Raw genomic sequence first — 22,611 nt, 5'->3', positions numbered from 1 at the left:
AAAAATGTATCCAGAAGTCAAGAAGGAGGATGAGGAAAAGACTATCACATTCAATAAAGATATCAGGGATAACTTTGGAGAAAGTAATTGAGTAATGAATTAAGGAACTAGACTGCAAAGGATGGAGGGGACAGAAAGTGAAGGCAATCCGAGGGGACAGCTTTTTCTAGACATTTGGTGGGAGAAGAGAGAAGAGATGTATGATAATAGCTTGAAGGGGGTAGTAGGACCTAGTAAAGGTTTTGTTGTTGTTGTTGGTTTGTTATTAAGCACTTCCTATGTGCCAGGCACTGTGCTAAGTACCAGAGATATGAAGAAAAGCAAACAATTTCTGCTCTCCATGTGTGCATTCTAATGGGGGAGACATGTAACTATCTATATATAAGATATATATTGAGTAGATATTAGTTAATCTATTGAGTTTAAGACACCTACAGGATGTCCAGTTTGAGACAAGCCAAGAAGCAGTTTGAATTGCATGACTTGCTCAAGAGGGAAAACTAGAGCTGGATATGGAATATCCATGGATATGGAGATACGGAATCATTTGTATATAGATGATAACTGAACTGAAGAGATAAAATGAGATAGTACAGAGTGAAATAAGAAGCAGGGCAATGGTAGTCCAAGACAGAGGCTTCTGGAACTTCCACAGTTAGAGGACATGATCTGGATAAAGAACTGACAAAGAAGAGTGAGAAGGAGCAATCACAACCGAGAGTATGGGGGCAAGGAGAAAGTGTGGGACAACTCACACTTGTACAGCACAAAACATTACCTGAATACTCACTATTATTATTCTCATTTTATAGATGAAGAAAACTAGAAAAAGAGTTGACTTTTTCCACAGTGACATGGCTAGTTAATGTTAGTGCCAGGATTTAAACCCCAGCGATTAACTCCAAATTCAGGGCTCTTTCCTACCAAGCAGAAGTGAAAGGCACTAAAAAGGGGCAGACCCACTGGATGAGATGGAGAAAGGTCTCAAGGGCCCTGCCCTACCAAAATATAAGAGTACCACCTCAAATGTTATCTTACATTATCTGTCTCCTAAAGACTTCCATCACTGAACCCTCTCTCCAACAGGAAAATGGACATGTTAAGGAATAAGTGTTCCATGAGGGCCCACAGTGCATGGAGGAAATTGTGAGCCCAGAGTGGCATAGGATATTATCTGGCTATCACCCACAACATAGAAGACCGCAAGATGGGCATAGATTCTAAAAGGGATTCTGCCTCTGCAGCATCTCCTGCAGCAGTCCATTCTCTCCTCTGGACAGATGCCATCTGTCCAAATTCAGGCCTTCATTACCTCTCATGCTATGGGCTATTGGCTATTCTAGAGGAAAAGTTATGTGCAGTTAAACGAGGGCTAGATTTGGAATCTGAAGATCTGTGTTCAAATCCTCGTTTCCCTGCTCCTTACTCGTGTAGAATCTTAGGTGAGTCATTTCCCTTCTTTGCCCTTATTTCCATCTGTAAAATGAGAAGATAGATGAATGAATGAAGCCTTTATTAAGCCCTTACGATATGCTAAGAGCTGGGATATAAACAGAAAAGTCAGACAGTGCCTGCTCTCAAGGAGCTCACATTCTAGTGGGGAGACAACACATTTAGGAGGTTTCAGCTGCAAGTCCGATGGAAAGGTCCTGTGGTCCGTAGCAACAAAACAGATGACGTTGCCTCTTCTATAATGTAACCATCTGACAGTGCCAAGGACTTGGGCAACAAGACCTTTTCTGGTACAACAGTAGCTGTGGCTCCACCATGAGCAGGTCCAGGCTGCATCTCCACAGCATATGCTTTCTAGGAAGCGGGTACTGAGCTGGAAGCCTTGCAATTCTCAAGGTTCTCTGGTTCAGAGTTCTGGGCATTTTCCCTTGGAGTCTGAGGGGACATAGTAGTGACAGCAGTACTCTGCCTTGCCTAATACATGTTGCCTCCTGTCACTTCCTCCAGGGTCCTAGCAGCCACTTCAACTAGGTTGGCTTGCCCACCTGCTCTGTGTGGAGCAACTGGTGAGGACAGCTGGCCCTCTCTCACAGGACTTACTTTTTCAGATAATGGCCATGAGGACTGGTCTGGGGGATCCTGCAACATTTAGGGCTCCTGTGCCTGTTGCTGGTGATGATGGGTCCCCTCTTCTCTCAGTGATCACTGTGGAAGCTAGGCTAGAAGCAGGTCTGTTGGCCTTAAGATTTATTTAAAGTATATTTCAACTCTAACTGCCTACTGAATAAAGTTTAAACTCCTTATTTTGGCATTTGAGGCCATTTAGAGTCTGGATCCAACCTTCCCTAAAAATCTTTCTTTTCAAGTAACCAATCTTATCTGTACCTCTGCCTAAAAGTCATCTTTCTTCTACCCTGTCTCTACATGTTGATAACCTACAGTTTCAAAACCCAGTTCAAACACCACTTTCTCCATGAAACTGCCTCTGTGTGTTCCTCCAGCCATATGTCACAGAATCTCAAAGCTGGAAGGAACATAAGTCACTCATCCCAACCTATATCGAAATAGGTATCCTTTCTACTACAACCAGAAATGGACCTCAGCCTCTGCAAGAAAGCTTCTAGTAAAGATAAGCCTATATCTCCTAAGGCAATATCTACTTTCAAACAGCTAATAGTTCTAAAGTTTTTCCTTGAATCTACTGATAATCTGCCCCTCTCTAACTTCTACCCAGCTTCTGTCCTACAGTGCCCACCAAACAAGCTATCTAAAGCTAGCCATATTTTCTTCTCCAGAATAAATATCCCTACTTCCTTCAAACAGTCCTCTCAAGCTTTCTCACCATCCTGGTTGCTGTATTCCAGACACATTCCAGGCAGCCACCATCTTTCCTAAAATGTGGCACTTGCAGAACTAAAAGTCAACACTCCAGTTGTGGTTTGACCAAAGCAGAGAAAATCAAGGTTCTCTTGTAGCCTTTTGTTTTTTGTTACATTATGACATTTATTACATTACATTATTACATTGTTTCACAATGTAGCTATATTCAGATGCGCTAGGGATTTATTTTCAGCACACTCAGCACTCCTGAGTATTAGAGCTTTTGTACTGAAATATGTAGACTTTTGCAAACTGGTACCTAGAAATGAAGACATACACATATACACATACACTCTCTGGTTTTGATAAGGTAAATGCAATGCCATGACTTCTTTAAAACAAGTGAAGAAAACCCACAAGATTAATAAAAGAATTCATTAGTTCTCCCAAGATATGGATGTACAAAATTAAAGCATATATAATAATTATTATTACATAGATATATATATAATATAAATATAATTACATAAATACCAAACCAACAGCCTATACATTTAAATCAATGATTCTCTAAGACATGAGTGGTTAAGTGTAATTGCTGTAAATACAAATAAGGTATTTATTTATTCATAGGCTAAGTTCCAACACCTTAAAGAACAAGCAGTAGCTCTCCTGCTGCCTTTTGGTAGAAAATCATGCACATATCATAATTTCTATTACAAGATTGTGTGCTCCTTGTGACAATACCATTTGCATCTCCCCCACAGTGCTGGTAATGTCCTCCTCACAGAAGCCAGAGGTCAACATCTGGATAACTGTTTCAGGAATGATCAGGCATGAGTTGGTAATGGTGACAATGGCATCAAGGAAGCTGCTTTTTCTCTAGGGCACCAACCTACCTACCTACCTCTCCTCTTAATTTTCATGTCTCTGCCAACAGTAGGACCATCATTATAGTACCTCAGACTCAAAACGTCAGTTATCTTTTACCCCATCTCCTAGATCCCATACTTCCAATGAATCACCACATCCTGTGCATTTTACCAGCACCATAGCTCTCATAGTCATTCCTACCATCCCACTTTCACTGCTACTCTTTTGTGTATTTGTTAACTATTTTGAGGCAGGTTCTTTCTCACCAGGGTTGAATATGTATAGTAGCCCTTCACAGTCTGATCCCTTTACAAGAACAGGAATCTTTGATCTTCCTTCTTTCTGATATGAGTTGGTTTGCTTCTCTGTAAGCTACCTGGTGGACCCCTGATCCTATGGATTCCTCATATTGGTGCAGGTCTTAGTATGGACACCCAATTTCCTTAGCCCTACTGTTCAGAACCCTCGTGTGCTAGAGTAATCCATCAGCTTCAGACTCCCCAATATCAAAGATTACAGGCATGGACCTGGCCTAGTCCTTAAATGCCCTCTTACCTGAGCCACTAGAAGGACCTCCTAATCATCCTCCCTGCCTTTAGACTCTCCTTTTCCAATCTATCATGCACAGACCACCAATCATTTTCCTAAAACTCAGTTCTGATCATCTCCCTTCTAACCTCAGATGCCTCTTATAGGACCCTACAGGATAAAGCTCAAACTCAGCTGGCATTCGAGGTCCTCCAGAATAGGATTCCAACCCAAAGATTATTTCATCTCACACAACACTCCAGACAAATTGATGACACACCAGTTTCTAAACACATCTTGTGAGTTCCCCCTTCTGTGTCTTTGCTCATACTCTTCTCTATGTCTGGAATGTACTGCACACACACCCCTCCCCTGCTCCTTATCTCTGTCTGTTGATAAATATATCTGCCTATCCTCAAAGCCTTCAACGCATTCCTAGTCAGAAGTCATTGCTCCTTCTTCAGACCATTTCTGGTACTTTTGTGCCCTTATGAGCCCAAGACTTGAAAACATCCTTATTTATCTCTTCACACTTTCACTATATGTCGATCCCTTCTATGACCCAATCACTACTTGAGTAATATTCTTTATGAACTTCTATGAGCCTACTCCTATTCAAAAACCTCTAGTTGCTCCCCATTGCATATGGAATAAAGTTGAAACTTCTTATTTTGCATTCAAGGACATGTAACATCTCACTCCAGCCTTCCCTGAAAATTCTTCCTTTCCAGTAGTCTACATTCCAATCAAACTATACTACTCCCGTCTCTGATTTCATCCAGCCCATTCCCATCTCCATGCCTTTAAACATGCTGTCCCTCCTCTCCTCCAAATTCCCTATCCCATAGTTACCTGTTGAAATATCTCTCCTTCCTTTATGGTCTAATGCAAATGCTACCTACTCCACAAAGCTTTCCTTGAAACCCATCTGCCCCATGTAAAAGCAAACACTTCCTCCTTGAATTTCCTGTAACACTGCCTGGCGGCTCTTTGGTTCTATGGAATTCAAACGTGAATCACATCTATTTCCATTCATGGTTATCCCTTTCATTACATGATAAACTGCCTGAGGTCAATGTTATTTGCCATCTTTTTAGTTCCTGCCAAAATGTCTTGCATACATCACAAAATCAGAGTTGGAGGAGGCCTTGAAGGCCAACTAGTCTAAGTTTACAGTTGAAGAATTCACTTTACAACACATCCAACAAGTAGCCACTCGGAGGCTTTCCGTTAAATTCAGATGTGAGGGGAATGGATCCCATTACCTAACAAGACAGTCAGTTCCTCTTTTTGCCTGACTCTTCACTGTTAAGAAATTTTTCTTCTTTGTCCTCCATTCAGTTGGGAAACTGATAGTCCTAAAGTGAAGTTCTGACCATATCCATCAGTCAGTCAACAAACTCCAGTGGTTCCCTACTACTATCCAGTGACACTAGCCTCCTTGTTCTTCCTCAAACAAAATACTCCTCCAGGTTCAAAGCATTTTCACTGACTTAGAACTCTCTCCTCATCTCTACCTCCAAAGTTCCCTGGCTTCCTTCAAGCCTCAGCCAAATCCTCACCTTCTCCAAGAAGCCTTTCCCAGTCCTCTTTAATCTTAGTGTCTTCTCTCTGAGATTACTTCTGCTTATCGTGTGTGTGTGTGTGTGTGTGTGTGTGTGTGTGTGTGTGTCTTGTTTGTACATAGTTGTTTGGGTATTGGCTCCCCTATTAGACTGTGAGCAACTTGAAGGAATTTTCTTTGCATCCCCAGTGCTTAGCACATTTCCTGGCATGTAGTAGGCACTTAAATTCTAGTTGACTAATACCTAACTGTACTATTATCTAGTCCACTTCTATCTTTTCCACAAGAACAGCGGGAGAAACGTTATCATGTTCTGGCTCCCTAAGGCCAAACTAATCTAATCCTGTTCTGTAGTTTCTTAAAGTACTTACAAACATGTATCACATCTTGCCCCTCTTCCCCCTTGATGGTCTTTTCTCTGGTAAACATAAAACTCCTTCAGGTAATCTAGTAATGATACAATCTTGAATCCCCTTCTATTATCCTTGCTGCCTTTCTCTGCCCACTCTCTAGTTCTTCATTGTCCTTCCTAAGCTGCAATTGTCCCCAGAACTGAACATGATGCTCCAAATATGATCTGACCAGTGGAACTGTCCCCTCCTGAATGGCTGGTTGGTTGGTGTCCTTTATTCTCAAAGACCAAAATGACATCACTATACTAGGGTCAAGTTACAGTGTGTCTGACTGTGGCTGATCAGATCAATAAGCTTGGGATGTTCTACCACAAGTTGGGCATAAATAGTCCACGTGAACATTTGGGGTGGATTCTCTAAATGTGCACATCTCGTCATTCTTTTGAGCTGCTTCGATTCTGCTTTCTCAAAGAGCTCAGCACCTTCTCTGATGAGGGCATGCCATGCTGAGCAGTCCTTTGTCATTGTATCCCATGACATACAATCAATTCCAAAGTTCTTAAGAGCCCTCAAAAAATGTCCTGATGCAGCCTAGCTTTCTTGGCTGTCATCACACTTGGTATCTAGTAAAGGGTCCAAGGGATAGCCTTAGCAGCAGTGACACCATCAGGGAAAAAATCTGCTATAAACCTATATTTGCTTCCCTCCATCCCCCACCAGAAACAATGAGAGGATCTTAAGTTGGAGATAATAGAAACTAAACTTTTAAAGGCTTCAGGCAAAGCCAGGGAATACTTTTTTCATCTGAGCAGAATCCCCAAACCCTCTCTCTAGGCAGACAGCCCATGTCAATCAATAAAATCACTTTAGGGTAAAGCAATCAATGTTGACAACCAGGTGACCTGTCAACAAGTACCTTTAGGTCTTCAATCACAGAGAACACAAGAAAATGAGTATTTCATCCTACTTCCCCATGAGGAACTCATCCTTCTTCCAGCTCCAAAAACTCAAGTGTCAGATTTTCATCAATAAATGACCACCTAAGAGCATAGATGTGGTTTATCTCCATGCAGGGTCTGAGAGTGGTCCAGAGGGCTTTGAGAACTCTCTGGAAATGTGGACTTTGCAAAACCTGCTTTAGGTCCATCTCTACGGGAAAGGGTACTCAGAGGACCTGGGTTCAGATATCATTTCTGGCACTACAGTTATAATCTAGGCAATTCACAACTCCATGGGTCTCAGTAGAACTTGACAACCTCTAAGGTCTCTTCCAATTCTAGATCTATGATCTTACCCCTTCACATCAGGCCTACATCGGCCTTTCTGCAACTTCTACCCACTGTTCCTAACTGTCCTGTAGGGTCAATTCTTCTTTGAAGGTTGTCCTTCAAATCTTAGAAGACTGCTACTATGTCCCACCCTAACCCCCTAAATCTTCTAAGTCAGTCAACAAACATCAAAGTACCTACAACATCCTAAGCACTAAGCTAGCTCTATGATACAACAGCAAAAGATAATGAGAGTATTATACATGCAAATAGCTATGTACAAACAAGGCCTACAGGATAAAGAGAAATTAGTCAACAAAGAGAAGGCACTAGAACTAAGTGGGAAAGGCTTGGGGTAGAAGGTGGGATATTAGGACTTGAAGGAAATCGGAAAGCCAGAAGGTGGAGATGAGGAAGAACATTCTAGATTTGTGGACAGCCAGTGAAAATCAATGGAAAGCCAGTCAAGGAGATGGATGTCTTTTTCAAAGAACAGCAAGGAATCCACTGTCACTGGATCCAAGGCATATGGAATGGGGATGGTCTAAGGCAGGGGTGGGGAACCTTCAGCCTCAAGGCCACAAGCAGCCCTCTAGATCCTGAAGTGAAGCCCTTGAGTGAATCCAAAGTTCACCCAACAAATCCCCTTAACAAAAGGATTTGTTCCACAAAACTTCAAAAGGCCCCACCCAAAGACCCACAAGGTCACATGTGGCCTCAAGGCAGCAGGTTCCCCATCTCAGGTCTAAGGTGTAAGACTGGAAAGGTGGGTGTAGGTGGGGAGAGTAGCTTGGGAATGGCTTTGCAGGCCCTGCCCTTTCAGTCTTCACATAACACTCCTCACTACCATAATCACCTTCTAGCTCATCTTCATCTTTCCCAAGATATGACTAGCAGAACTGAACACAGTAGGACTATCTCAAACCTTCTTTCTGGCCACTTTACTGTCTTGCATGTTGCCTGAGATTGGATTTTTGGCTTCCATATTACAGTTAAGATATCTTGAACTTGCAGTTCAATAAAATCCCAGGTCCTTTTTAATGAACTATTGTCTAGGTACACCTCCATTCTTTATTTGTGTGGTTGATTTTTTTGGAATTCAAGTACAGGACTTCACATTTATTCCATTAAATTACATTTTCATACATATGCTTATAACAGCCCCTCCCTCCCCCAAACTGCACAACTGGAAAAAGATGACACGCCAACATTTCTGCAGGGTTTACTACTTTAATAATTCTGCAGTTAGTAAATTATCTGATATCATAGAAAGAACTGCAGTCTTCTAAACCCAAAGATCTTGCAGAAAAAGTCCCACAATATCAATATACCAAGAAAGGGAAGCCATTGTCCTGGCCAGGTATACAGAAGCTCAAGCTTTGTCTTGGTGGTGCTGTCCATCCCTTCTTGCTAATGCAGTTCCTAGGTGTTGTTCACCTTGGCTCCTTGACAAAGACTGCTCAGGGCCTCAGTGGGTCAAGGACTTTCGACCCTTCAACATTCGCCGCAAGATAACCTGGACTCCACCAGGGGTGCTGAGCCTCCGAATCCAACCATGTTTCCGCTTCCGTTTGATGTTACTGGGCTGGTATTCATTGCCTCGGGCCTTAGAACGGACCTGCTGATAGCACCAAGGAGACAGGGACCTATGCTGTGCCACATGCAAGCTGCCACAGGGATCAGTAGAGACTTGGGTGAGAAGAGTGATAGTCCTGAGCTGGGGCAGCCACGGGAGGAATGATCTAGAGTGAAGGAAGGGGTTTTCTGTGAGCAAGCTCTAGGAGAGACGGGAAACATTGCAGCATGGATTACAGGCCAAGCTGGTGATCACCCAGAAATTGACCAGTAAAATGCCTATTCCTCTTGGGACTGAAGCTGGCTATAAACAGCACTGGGCACTAATGGAAGAAAGAAAAGGGTATGCGCTCCAGTAATAACTCATGAGTATGTAGCAACATGTTATGAGATAAATAAAGAACGCAGGTTTTGGAGTCAGGAGACCATGTATCTTGCCTCTGACCACAGACAAGTAAGTTCACTTGGACCTGTTTCCTCATTTATAAAATGTCTAATTATTTTTATAATACCTATGTCCCAGAGTAGTCATCCCATTATAGAAACATTGCAAACATTGGCAGCTCTTTGTTATTTACAAATCACCTTCTCACTTGATCCTCACCACGATTCTATGGGGAAGGGAAAGCAAGTATCATTAACTCCCTTTTACAGAGAAGAAAAGGAGGCAGTTTCCTCTAGAGAGGGAAGTGACTTAGTGTGTCATCCTCAAATTAATAGGAGAGGGGACTGTGTCTTTTGACTGTACGAAGAGATTCTCTTCCCTAGCAGCATAGAGACAATCAGCCACCTTCCCCTCCATACCAATTATTCACTGAACTAGATTATAAGCTCCTCAAGAGCAGGGCTGTCATTTAAAAAAAAAAAATTATATCCCTAGGACTGAGCACAGGGCTTGCAGGAAGCAGGCACTTACTAAATCTTAGGCTCTCCTCAACCGATGACCCCTCCTCCTTTTTTTTACTTAATCTGCCTCCTCTGGACAGGCCCACCCTACCAAAATCCCATCAAGAGAGACAGAAATTACATCAAAGTCACATTGTCAGTGATCAGAATACAAAAAAAGAGTTCTTCCCACAGGAAAGCCTTCAGTACCCCCCTCCCCCTTTCCAGCTGGAACAAGCGGAATTTTAAAATGCCCTTCCCTTCTCCCTTCCAGCTCCAAAACTGCACACTCTAAGATGCCCTCCTGGCTCTAACATCCCCTATTCTAAGGGTCCCCCTCTGTCTTTCTAGTTCAAACATGGTATACTGCACACTGCACCTGAAATCTGAAAGACCTGCGTTCAAATCCTGCCTCTGACAGTAACTAGATGTATAATCATAACACTGTATCTCAGTTTTCTCTGTAAAACGATGGGGCTGACCTCTAAGGTCCTTTGCAGATATAGTGGCCTGTACGCCCCTCCCTCTGCTACAATGTTCCATGTTCTGAGGCTCCCCTCCCCCTCTCAACCCTAACGCGCCATGTTCTAAAACTGCCCTCCTCAGTCCTAAAGTTCCATGTTCTAAGGTTTCCCTCCCTTCACTTCAAATGTTCCAAGTTCTGAGGCTCCCCTCCCCCCACTTCACCTCAAATGTTCCATGTTCTGAGGCTCCCCTCCCCCCACTTCACCTCAAATGTTCCGTGTTCTGAGGCTCCCCTCCCCCTCTCAACCCTAACGCGCCATGTTCTAAAACTGCCCTCCTCAGTCCTAAAGTTCCATGTTCTAGGGTTCCCCTCCTCCACTTCACCTCAAATGTTCCGTGTTCTGAGGCTCCCCTCCCCCCAACCCTATGTGCCATGTTCTAGGTCTCCCCTGCTCTCTTCGCCTCCGGCCTCTTCTCTCCCTAGCCCTCACCTGGCAGCCGCGTCAGGGGTTACGAGGAGCCCACCCCGGGACCCCGCGAGGCCCCGCCATTGACAGAGGGCGCGCAGCACGAAGCCCATTCTCTCGGCTCTCCGCCTCGGCGTAGACCGCACTAGGCTTGGGAGCAACGCCGTCTCCTATTGGCTTCCACTCACCAATCGCCGCTCTCCGTAGGAGCAGGCGCGTAAGACAGGGGAGCAGACACGTTCACCTTGCTCCCGTCCTCTCATGGGGAAAAAAAAAAAAAGGCAGTGCTTGCCGCAAGGGCTCACGGGAGGTGTAGTCCCTGTGGGAGGCTGGCGCCCAGACGGCTCCGGGCTTGCTCCTGGCTTTCAGCGGCGCTTCGCACGGAGCTGGTTAGCGCTTGTGCTGAGGGGCAGGGCCTTAGCCACCAAGGCTATCTCGTCCTTGTTGCTTAATCAATGTTGATTTATTGGTGGATTGAGGATGAAGACCCTCTTGTAGAAAAGATCTAAGGCCAACTTCTTTTTGCAACAGGACTTTGAAAGAATGTACTAGTTGCTGATTAAAAGCCTCTGCGCAAAGTAGTGTCTCATCGGATGGATGGATGAAAGTATTTATTAACCATGTCTTATGTGGCAGGCACTGTGCTAAGCACTGGGAATATCAGAGCACGGGAAAAGAATGACCGCTGCTGCCCTCAATGAGCTTATGTTCTGAGGCAAGACAACATACTTTTTAAAATAGAGTCTGTGTGAGAAAGAGGAGGGAGACGAGAGAGACAGAGACAGAGAGAAAGGAGAGAGAGAGAGAGAGAAAGAGGGAGAGAGAGAGACAGAGGGGGGGGAGAGAGAGAGGGAGAGAGAGGAAGAGAGAGGGAGAGAGAGAAAGGAAAGAAAGGGGGTGGTGGTGGAGAGCGCTCTTAGGGGCAAGGTGCCAGATACTGTACACTTAGTACAAAGAAAGACTATGGAAAGGCAGAAGCCCTCCTTATTTAGAAGTCCCTATGTGACAGAACTCAACAAGAGTTTCCAACATGAACCATAAAAGGAAGCTCACCATCTCACTCCCAGCTGTTATGAAGGGCAAACAGAATCTTTCTATTTAATTCCTAAGAGTGGGCTGTGTTTATGTATCTGCCAGTGCACCAAATACTGATTGGTCTTTATTCCAGAGGAGATGAAGGGAATGCAGGACTGCCTCTTTACTCTCAGTTAGTGAGGAAAATAGTGTTCCTAGGGGGGAAAATGCATAATGGAAGTTTAAGAACTGATGGGCACCCTGGGGCTTGTAGTTCAGAGGGACAAGTATTCTGTCTCAACCCTAAGATTTTGAGACTATCCCCATCTGTGCTAGAAGGCAGACTTGAGTCATGCCTAGGAGTCCGCTAAGGGGACACTTATAGTCCCTGAGTGATGGATTGAAAGGAAGAAATGGGCACTGCAAGGGCTAAGAAGCAACTGCAGCATTAGTGAGGGAGACATCATTACCAACCCTGCCCCGGTTTTAATGAGCTGAACCAAAAAAGATCAGTAGGACTGTCAATTGGCAAAAAGGAGATTACCGAAGAGAGGGCTGAGCTGTTGCAAAGAAGAACAAAAGACCAAGGAGGGCCACTGATCCCATTCAGGCATCTCAGAACAGAAAACTTGATAGTTACCAATTATACTCACCGCCTCAAGAACCAAAGTTCCCCCCAAAAGTCTGTTCTTTCTCCAACTTCCTCTCTCTAAAACTGTCCAATAACAGATGCCATTTACTATGCTCTGTTATCCTGATCTTTTATCTTCAATGTTTAGAAGCCTGGAGATAGCTAGAGATAAGAAAAAATGTAAATCAGTGCAGAAAACCAAACCTCTGTCAGGGTGTTGGGAATTTTCCTAATTGGGGTGCTGATATTGTGATTGAATTAATAACTTTTTACCTGATAGGTATACTTAAAATAGAGAAAAGGATCCCTTGAACCTGAGAGCTACTTACTGCTCCAGGCTAAAAGGTGAGCTAACTGCTGAAACAGACCATGACAGATTAAATCTCCCAGAGGGAAAGAAGATAGGAAGGAGAGGGTAGCTACCAGAGAAAAGTTTACACCCTAAAGCCTCTGAAAGAAGATTAGAAAGATCTGAAAAAGATCTAGCCAGGAAGAAGAAACAGAAAGCATCAACTGGCAGCTGGTCATACAACACCTATTACTTACCCATCAATTTGGGTCAGCTAGGTGTCTCAGAGGATAGAGTGCTAGACCTGGAGTTAGGAAGTTGTCGTCGTTCATTTGTTTCAGTCATATCCAACTCTTTGTGATTTCATTTGGGATTTTCTTGGCAGAGATACTGGAAAAGTTTGCCATTTTCTTTTCTAGCTCATTTTACAGTTAAGGAAACAGGCAAACAGGGTTAAGTGACTTGCCCAGGGTCACACAGCCAATAAGTGTCTGAGGCCAAATCTGAACTCAGGTCTTCCTGACACAAGGCCTGGCATTCTATCCAGTGTACCACCTAACTACTCAGGAAGCCAGAAGTCAGAAGAATGGGAGTATAACAAACCAGAAAGGGAGAGGAAAGGGGATCTGATCTCTTTTTGGGGGGGAAGGAACCCCCCAGATTGAACCCAGTCTATCTGAGTCAAAAGCAGAAGCTTCTTGTGGAAAAGAGCCAAAAAATTCCTGGGCCATGGATCACAAAAGTCATAGATTTAAAGTTCTTCCCATAGAAGATGGAGCTGTAGCCACTAAGGAAAAAGCAGCTTCTTGTGGTCCAAGGAATGTAGTTAAGGATCCACAGGAGGCATCAAATGAGAGGTTACTCAGTAATGGTGTAAAACATCAGCAAAATGTAGGTAAAACACTATAATTCACTGTAGTAAAAGATTGCTCCATTCCCTGGGAAATTTTTGTACACCTGAGCTTAGTAAAGCTACCAGATTCCATCATTTCTTCCTCCCTTCTCTTGCTTCTAGAGACTTTCAAATAAACAATCTGCAGTAATTCACCCAACCTAGTTCAGTCACCTTCACCAGAGGCACCAAAAGACAAAAAGACAAATTAGAAGCCTGAATTTTTCAGTGACAAGAGACTCAGTTCAGAGATACCTATAAGCAAAAGGTATACTTTGCAGGTGCTAGAGAAGGAATTCATCAATCAATAAACATTTACTAAGTGCTCCTTATATTCCAGGTGCTATGCTAAGCCCTGGAAATACAAAAAAAAGGGGGTGTGTGTGCAAAAACAATCTCTATAAATAGCTTTAGGCTCCCTGTGTGCAGGACAAGTGTGGAAACAGAGGTTTGAATGGAAAATTCAATGGATTTTGGAAATAGAAAAAGAAAAATATGGAAAGCCTTTGTGGGGAGGACAGGTCTGTGGGGTCCAGGTTTAATGCAGAAAAAAGTTGTAATAGGCCAAAGGCACTTAATATTCAAAAGGTTCTGGTGTAATCCCTTCATGGTTGTCAGGGCTATGTTTTAGAGTGAATGAAAGATGAATTTGGAATCAGAGGATCTGGATTTAAATCTTGTCTTTGACAATGACTACTCGTACATTGGGCAAGTCATTCAACTTCTGTGCACCTAAATTTCCTATAAATTTATTAGATCAGGCTCTATTTGAGGGAGGAAAACCAAAGAGTGGGGAAGAGACAAAGGATGGCAGGGACATCTGCCGGGAGCAAAGGACAGCAGCCACTGAGTTGTGGTGCACCAAGAAGAGGAGAGTTGCCAACAAAAGGGCAACAAGACACAGAGCACAGGCATGGAGAAACCTTATCTTATGATGGTGCCCCACTGGGTATTACTGTAAGTCACCAGGACTTTCCTGAAAGGAAAGGTTGCACATTGGATGGGAGATATCTCTTGACTCTCTGGGAGTCAGGAAGTGAGTCCTTTCTAAATCTTTTATTGTGTAAATAAGACTGTTCTATGTTTTGAAGCTGTATGAGCTTATGTGCTTGTAAGGGGAAATGGTGGCTGCCAAATATTGAAGTTTCTTGATCCTACCTTTATGTCAGCAGTGGATCCAATAATGAAGAGATCCTCAAAGTGTACTTGAGTTCTTTTTTAGCAGCAGGGATGCTTGGTGAAAAGAGAAGTATAATTAAAGGAAGAATTTGTGAGAATTTACCAAGAGTTAAAATCTATGAGCAAGTATGATTTCATCAAAGATATGTCATGTCAGACTAGCTTCATTTTCTTCTTTGACAGGCTAACTAGAATAGTACTGATCCAAGGAATGCTTTAGAAAAGTATACCTTAATTTCAGCAAACCATTTGACAAAGCCTGTCATGCCATTTCTGTGGAAGAGATGTAGTACTATGGACTAAATTTGTAGTTGATGCAGAACTTGGAGGGATAGTTGACATATTGGATGGCAGAGTCACCATTCAAAAATACCTCTCTAAGTTAGATTATTGGACCAAGTCCAATAAGTTTGGATTTAATGGGAATAAATTAAAAAGATATATTTTGTTGTTATATAGCATCAGTCACATCTGACTCTCTATGACCCCATCTGTGGTTTCTTGGCAAAGATACTGCAGTGTTTTGCCATTTCCTTCTCCTTTTACAGAGCGGGGTACTGAAGCAAACAGAGTGACATGACTTGCTCAGGGTCTGAAGTTAGATTTGAACTCAGGTCCTTCCAACTCCAGGGTAAGCTCTCTATGCACTGCACCACCTAGCTGCTCTACCTCTGTTTAAAAAGCATTGATTTCAGGGGAAGTGAAGGCATACAGCAGTTCAAATGAAAAAGTCCTTGGAGTTCTAGTGAACTGGAAGTCCTCAATCGATATAAGTAAAGGAGGTGAAGGTCTTACTGTTTTCTGCCCTGGTCAGAAAGTATATATGAAAATAATATGGACTAATATTTTTGTTTTTAATTTCTTATTCATCTTAAATACAAAATGAGAAAAGAAAAAAATAGGACATTTCTATGTACACAGGAAAACATAAGAGGATTCAATACAAAACAATGTTTCCATTTCAAGAAAACCTATGCAATACATATTACATATTTTTAAAGCTATCCAAATTTTCTATACTCCCTTCTAGGTTTTCTTGTGTTTTTTGCTGTTCACTTTTTATTTTTATTTTCTCCCTCCCTCCTTTTACCCTCGAGAAGGCTGCAATTAAACACAAATATATACATATGTACATATATATCTACATACACATATATGTATATACATATATACATTTATACAAATATGTTAGACCATACTATGCATGTTTGTATTTGGCAGTTCTTTCTCTGGAGGTAGATGACATCTTTCTTCATGTATTTCTAAATCAACCAGCTCATCATTTCTTATGTCACAGTAACATTCCATCACAATCATATACCACAGCTTGTTCACCCATTTCCCAGCTGAAGGGAACCTATCATTTTAGCCAATCTGCTAAGTGGAAAATGATATCTCAAAGTTGTTTTAATTTGCATTTCTCTAACAATGATTTAGAGCATTTTATATGATTCTGTGTAGTTTTGATTTCTTCATCAAATAACTACCTGTTCATATTCTTTGACCATTTATCAATTTGGGTATGACTCATATTCTTATAAATTTGACAGTTATATATTTGAGTAATGAAAGCTTTATCTGAGAGACTGTTTTTAACTTTTCCCCAATTTTCTGCTTTCCTTGTAATCTTGGCTACATTGATTTTATTTATATAAGAACCTTTAAATATAAAATAATCAAAAATTATCCATTTTATACCACAACAAAGCTTTCTATCTCCTGTTTCTTCTTATAATTATTCTCCTGTCCATGAGTTTGATGGGTAATATGTTCTATGTTCTTTTAATTTACTTATGCTATCTCCCTTTTTATCTAGGTCATGTATCTGTTTTGACCATATCTTGGTACATGACTTAATAAATTGGTCTATGTGCAATAGCTATCAGACTGCTTTCTAACTCTCAAAATAATTTTTACCAAATATTGAGTTCTTATCCCAAAAACTTAAATCTTTACATTAAACACAAAGTTACTATAGTCCTTTACTACTGTGCATTGTATGTCTACTCTGTTCTGCTAATCTACCTTTCTGTTTCTTTGCCAGTACCAGATAATTTTGATACTTATTGCTTTATAATAAATACAGTTGAAGGTCTGGTATTGCTGAATCTTCTTCCTTTACAATTTTTTTCCCTTAGTTTCTTCAAAATTCTTGACCTTTTGTTCTTCCAAATGAATTTTGCTGTTAGTTTTTCTTACTCAGTAAAATTTTTTTTAGTAATTTAATTGGGATGGCATTGAATATGGAATATTGTGTTCATTTCTAGGAACCACATTTTGTTTCTTAAGTTTGTTTTATTTGGAATGGAAAAGTATTTTATTTTATTTAAAATTTTTTTCAGTTCCAAGTTCTTTTCCTCCCACTAGCCCCTTCCCCCACTTAGAGGGCAAGAAATACAATACCCATAGATACGCAGCAAGTCATGCAAAACATATTTCCACATTAGCTGTGTTAGAAACCACATTTTAGGGAAGGCAATGATGAACTGGAAAGCATTCAGAATGAGTCAGTTAGAATGGTAAAGAAATCATTAGAGGTGGAGATCATGCTGGAGACCAGTTGGATGAATTAGGGATATTTGTCCTAAAAAGAAGACAAAGAAGGGTATAGTAGCTGTTTTCAAATATTTTAAGGGACATACCAGGGAAGTGAGATCATACTTGTTGACCTTGGCCTCAGAGGCAGAACAAGAAGCAAGAATGGGTGGATGTTGCAGAATCCATTGCAACTTGATGTCAGGAGCAAATCTCCTGTTGGACTTGTTCCAAAGAAGAATGAGCTGCCTAAGCAGGTTTTGAGTTAGCAACGCTATCCCCATCTTCCAGGCTTGGAATTTAGGAGTCATCCTGGATTCCTATCTCTCATCCTCCATATCCAATCTGTTGCCAAAGTCTGTTGATTCCACCTTTGTATCATCTCACAAATACTTTCCCTGCTCTCCTCTGACACAGCCACCCCTCTAAGGCAGACCCCTTATCACCTCATACCTGGACTATCACACTATCCTGCTGCAGTGTCTGTCTGCCTCAAGTCTCTCCCCCACTCCAATTCACCTTCCATTCAGCCACTAAAGTGATTTTCCTAAAGCACAGATCCAATCATATCATACCCCACCACTCAATAAACTCCAGTGACGCCCCATCTTATCCAGGATCATATACAAAATCCTCTGTTTAGCATTGAAAATCCTTTGTAATCTAGCCCCCTCCTGCCTTTCCAGTCTTCTTACCTTTTACTCACCACCATACTTGTCAATCAAGTGACACTGGCCTCCTGGCTAGTCTACAAACAAGACACTCCAGCTCTCAGATCCAGACATTCTCTCTGTCTGTCCCCTATGCCTGGAACATTCTGGCAGTTCCAATCTGATTATTGACTTCCTTGGCTTCCTTTAACACTCAGCTAAAATCTTAACTTCTACCGGAAGCCTTCCTCAATCCTTCTGAATTACAGTGCTTCTCTAGGCTAATTATTTCCTATTCATTCTGCCTGTAGCTTGCTTTGTAAATATTTGTTTGCATTTTCTCTCTGCCATTAGATAGTAAGTTCCTTCAAGGCAAGGATTGTCTTTTGCCTCTCTCAGCACTATTCTCAGTATTCTCAGCACTTAGCATAGTGCCTGGCACATAGTAGGTCCTTAATAAATGTTTAGTGAATTGAATTCTCCATCACTGGAGGTCTGCAAGTGGAGAATGGACAGCCATTTCTCAATACTGTCAGTCTCAAATAGAAATGGACCCCTGTGCAGCATAATGACTTATGGACATAAATTGACATTATCTACATTGAATTGTATTTTTATTTTGTTAAACATTTTCCAGTTAATAATAAATAATAGCTAACATTCATATAGAATTTATTGTGTACTAAGCACTGTGGTAAGCAGTTTACAATTATTATCTCATCTGATCCTCACAACAACCCTGGGAGGTAGGTGCTGTTATTATCTCCCTTTTGCAGATGAGGAAACCAAGGCTAAATAAGGGTTAATTGATTTGCCCAGAATCACACAGCTAGTAAGTGTCGACTGAAGAATAATTTGAACTCAAGTCTTCCTGACTCTAGGTCCGGTGCTATATCTACTGAATCATCCAGCTGCCTCATATACTTGTTAGAGTAGTTGTTGTAGACAAGCTAATTTAAGGGCAATCAGCCAAGGAACAAGTTTCATAGAATAACTCTTAAGGGATAAGCAAAGGATAAGAAGCAGTTGGAACCTATGATCGATAGAAGATAAAAGATTCATTCAAGCACTAATGTAAAATTGTTGTGTTTGTTATGTTTAAATAATAATTGCTGAACACTTCTCAAAAAGAGCTGTTAACCTCTGGGCCAAGGCCCCCAAAGGTATGACCTTCCTGTCAACATAACCTTTCGTAGGTCTTGGATAATGAATGTACTTTTATGCAATCCTAATGAGCAAATGGAGCATGACTGACTTTTGTTCACCAGAGGATACACCTGGGGATTAGTAGATCTGTGGCTGGCAGTATATCAGACCCATTGTTGTATAATGAGAAGGTCATGGACTTTAGACTTATGCAGGCCCAAGTTCAAATACCAGCTCTGCCACTCACCAGCTCTGTAACCCTAGATAAGTCTCTTCCCCTGTTTATGAGAAAGGAACCTCAATTTCCTGATAAATAAACTGGGAATAACAATGAGTTCCTTGCCTGACTCATGAAACTGTTGTTTCTATTTCTGTTATTTTTTATCTCTTACAAAAAGATCTCAGTTTGGCTGATTATAGCTATGTGACCCTGAGCAAGTCACTTAGCCTCTGATTTCCTCAGTTTCCTCAAGTGTAAAATGGGATAATAATACCTCCCAGGGTTGTTGGGAAAATCAAATAAGATCATATTTGTAAAGTGCTATAACTACCTTAAAGATTTATTAGGTGATACATATCAAGATGTTACTTTAGAGGAAAACTCATATGGCTGTATTTCATTCAGCACGTATTTATTAAATGTGCTTCTGAGTACATGGTAACCTGCCACCCTCACCTATCTCAGTTATCCTTAGGTGGAGACAGTTGCCCCGTCCTCAGAGCTTCCAGCATATCCACTCAGCTGGTGGCCGATGCTGAAATTACGACCAAAAAGCTCAGGGGGTCCTATGACTTCTATACAGTGGATCTCTGATAACCATCACAAGAGCTGGTATATATACATATATATACATATATATATAGGAAACGCTTCAAGTTCACAAAGTTCTTTTTTTGTTTTCATTTAATCTTTTTTTAAAAAAGTTTATTTATTTATTTTTCTTTTAAAAATTGTTTTATTCAATTTGAACTTAAATATAAAGACAAAGAGAATATTTCCATGTACGCAGCACAACGTAAAAAGAGGATTCAATGTAAAACCATGAATTTCCATTTCGTGTTGTTCACTTTTTTTGGAAAAACTGTGTAATCAACGCTACCCATTATTTGTAAAGCAACCCTGCTTTTCTGTGCTTCCTTCTCAATGTTCCTTTATTCTTTGCTGTGTACTTTTTTCTCCCTCCCCATCCCACCCTATAGAAAGTTAGCATTAGACACAAATATGTATGTGTGTGTACATGTATGTCTGCATGTATATGTATATGGTGTATATTACATATACACACGCATATATAAAGCCAAACTATACATACTTCTATTTATCCAGCTCTTTCTCTAGATGTGGATAGCATCGTCTTTCACGAGTCTTTTTGTACTCAAAATTGCGTAGTCATTCAAAGTTGTTGGTTTTTTCCGCATTAAACTGCTTTAATGGTCTCAAAATTCTGTGACGGATTTTTGGTCACATTGTTTCCATTTAAAAATTACTGATTTTGAAAACTAATAACTTAAAACTGCCACAAAACAAATGGTCCACAAAACATTCCTTCCCTCCTGAAGCTTTTATGATGCATTGTAATCATTAACCAGTCTTTTACTATTAAAGTTAAATGGCCAATTGAGATAAACAGTTCTGAGACCGTTCTTCCACCACTGATTAAGACTGGAGTGGCAGATGTTGTACAGAATATTCATTTAGCATTCTGAGCAGATTTTGTGACCTTGCCAGCTCCAGCAGCTTTCTTGTCAACTGCCTTGATGACACCAACTGCAACAGTCTGCCTCGTATTACGAACATCAAAACAACGGAGAGGAGGATAATCAGAGAAACTCTCCACACACATGGGCTTGCCTGGAACCATGTCAACAATGGTGGCATCACCAGATTTCAGGAATTTAGGGCCATCTTCCGGCTTCTTACCAGAACGACGATCAATCTTCTTCAGTTCAGCAAACTTGCAAGCAACGTAGCAGTGTGATAATCCAGAACAGGTGCATAGCCAGCACTGATTTGGCCTGGATGTTTCTGGATAATAACCTGTGCAATGAAATCAGCTGCTTCCATAGGTGGGTCATTCTTGCTATCACTAGCCCCATTACCACGATGGACCTCTTTGACAGACATGTTCTTGACATTGAAACCAACATTATCCCCTGACAGAGCCTCACTCAAAACTTCATGGTGCATTTTGACAGGCTTTACTTCAGTTGTAACGTTGACTGGGGTGAAGGTGACCACCTTACCTGGTTTTAGAACACCAGTTTCCACTCAGCCAACAGGTATAGCACCAATACTGCTAATCTTGTAGACATCTTGAAGGGGAAGATGAAGGGGCTTGTCAGTTGGACGAGTTGGTGGCAGAATGGAATCCAAAGCTTCAAGCAGTGTAGTTCCGTTAGCATTGCCATCCTAATGAGTGACTTTCCGTCCCTTGAACCAGGGCATATTAGAGCTTGGCTCCAGTATGTTGTCACCATTCCAACCTGAAATTGGTACGAAAGCTTCTGTATCAGGGTTGTAGCCAATTTTCTTAACATAGGTACTGACTTCCTTGACAATTTCCTCATATCTCTTCTGGCTGTAGGGGGCCTCGGTGGAATCCATTTTGTTTACACCAACAATCAGTTGTTTTACACCTAGTGTATAGGTCAAAAGGGCATGCTCATGGGTCTGCCCATTCTTTGAGATACCAGCTTCAAATTCACCAACACCAGCAGCAACAATCAGGACAGCACAGTCCGCCTGAGATGTGCCTGTAATCATGTCCTTGATGAAGTCTCTGTGTCCTGGAGCATCAATAATGGTCACATAGTACTTGCTGGTCTCAAAATTTCTGCAGGGAGATATCAATAGTGATACCATGCTCACATTCAGCCTTCAGTTTATCCAAGACTCAGGCATATTTAAAGGAGCCTTTCCCATCTCAGCAGCCTCCTTCTCGAACTTCTCAATGGTTCTCTTATCAATTCCATCACATTTGTAGAAGAGGTGGCCAGTGGTGGTAGACTTGCCAGAGTCTACATGTCCAATGATAACAATGTTAATGTGAGTCTTTTCCTTGGTCATTTTTGTGGAAGTTTAGCAATGGTTTTCACAACTCCTGTGTTCTGGCAGCAAACCCATTGCGAAAAAGGCAAAGTTGTTCTTAGAATGATATTGTTACTGTGTACAGTGTTCTCTTCATTCTGCTCATTTCACTCTTCATTTTTTCATTCAAGTCTTTCCATATTTTTCTAAAATTAACCAGCTTATCAATTCTTATAGCACAGTAGTATTCCATTACAATCATATATCACAATTTCTTCAGTCATTCCCCAATTGTTGGGCATCCTCTCAATTTCCACTTCTTGGTCACCACATGTTTTTGTTTATTCTTTAAAACAACCTTGAGAAGTGACTGGTATTATTATCCTCATCATTATTGTCCCTGGAGAAAACAGGTCTCAGATGGAGTAAAGTGAGTAAGTGTTATGGGTAGAATTCAAACCCAGGTCTTTTCTGACTTGAAGTTCAGACTCTTTCCA

At 41.4% G+C, this 22,611-nt stretch overlaps 1 protein-coding gene and 1 pseudogene across 1 annotated transcript; both read right to left on the bottom strand.

Moving 5' to 3' along the window:
* Positions 1-8,568: 8,568 nt before the first annotated feature.
* On the bottom strand, positions 8,569-11,030 carry MRPL34 (mitochondrial ribosomal protein L34). Its single transcript, XM_072601314.1, has 2 exons — positions 10,775-11,030; positions 8,569-9,100 (listed from the first exon to the last, which is right to left on the bottom strand). The coding sequence occupies exons 1-2, from the start codon at positions 10,861-10,863 to the stop codon at positions 8,827-8,829; spliced, it is 363 nt and encodes a 120-aa protein (XP_072457415.1). The 5' UTR covers positions 10,864-11,030; the 3' UTR covers positions 8,569-8,826.
* A 9,476-nt stretch (positions 11,031-20,506) lies between these two features.
* On the bottom strand, positions 20,507-22,359 carry LOC140498155 (elongation factor 1-alpha 1 pseudogene; annotated as a pseudogene).
* Between the last annotated feature and the right edge of the window lie 252 nt (positions 22,360-22,611).

Source organism: Notamacropus eugenii, chromosome 4 (genome assembly GCF_028372415.1).
Source record: "Notamacropus eugenii isolate mMacEug1 chromosome 4, mMacEug1.pri_v2, whole genome shotgun sequence".
Taxonomy (NCBI): domain Eukaryota; kingdom Metazoa; phylum Chordata; class Mammalia; order Diprotodontia; family Macropodidae; genus Notamacropus; species Notamacropus eugenii.
The sequence above is the reverse complement of the archived record's forward strand: the minus strand, read 5'-3'. Positions and strand labels throughout refer to the sequence as shown.

What these genes read in the sequence shown, in the direction of transcription:
- MRPL34 (XM_072601314.1), bottom strand. Translation starts at nt 10,863, where the DNA reads ATGGGCTTCGTGCTGCGCGCCCTCTGTCAATGGCGGGGCCTCGCGGGG. An exon ending in ACCCCTGACGCGGCTGCCAG is followed by an intron (nt 9,101 to 10,774) that starts GTGAGGGCTAGG and finishes CCTTCACTCTAG; the next exon opens with ATCATTCCTCCCGTGGCTGC.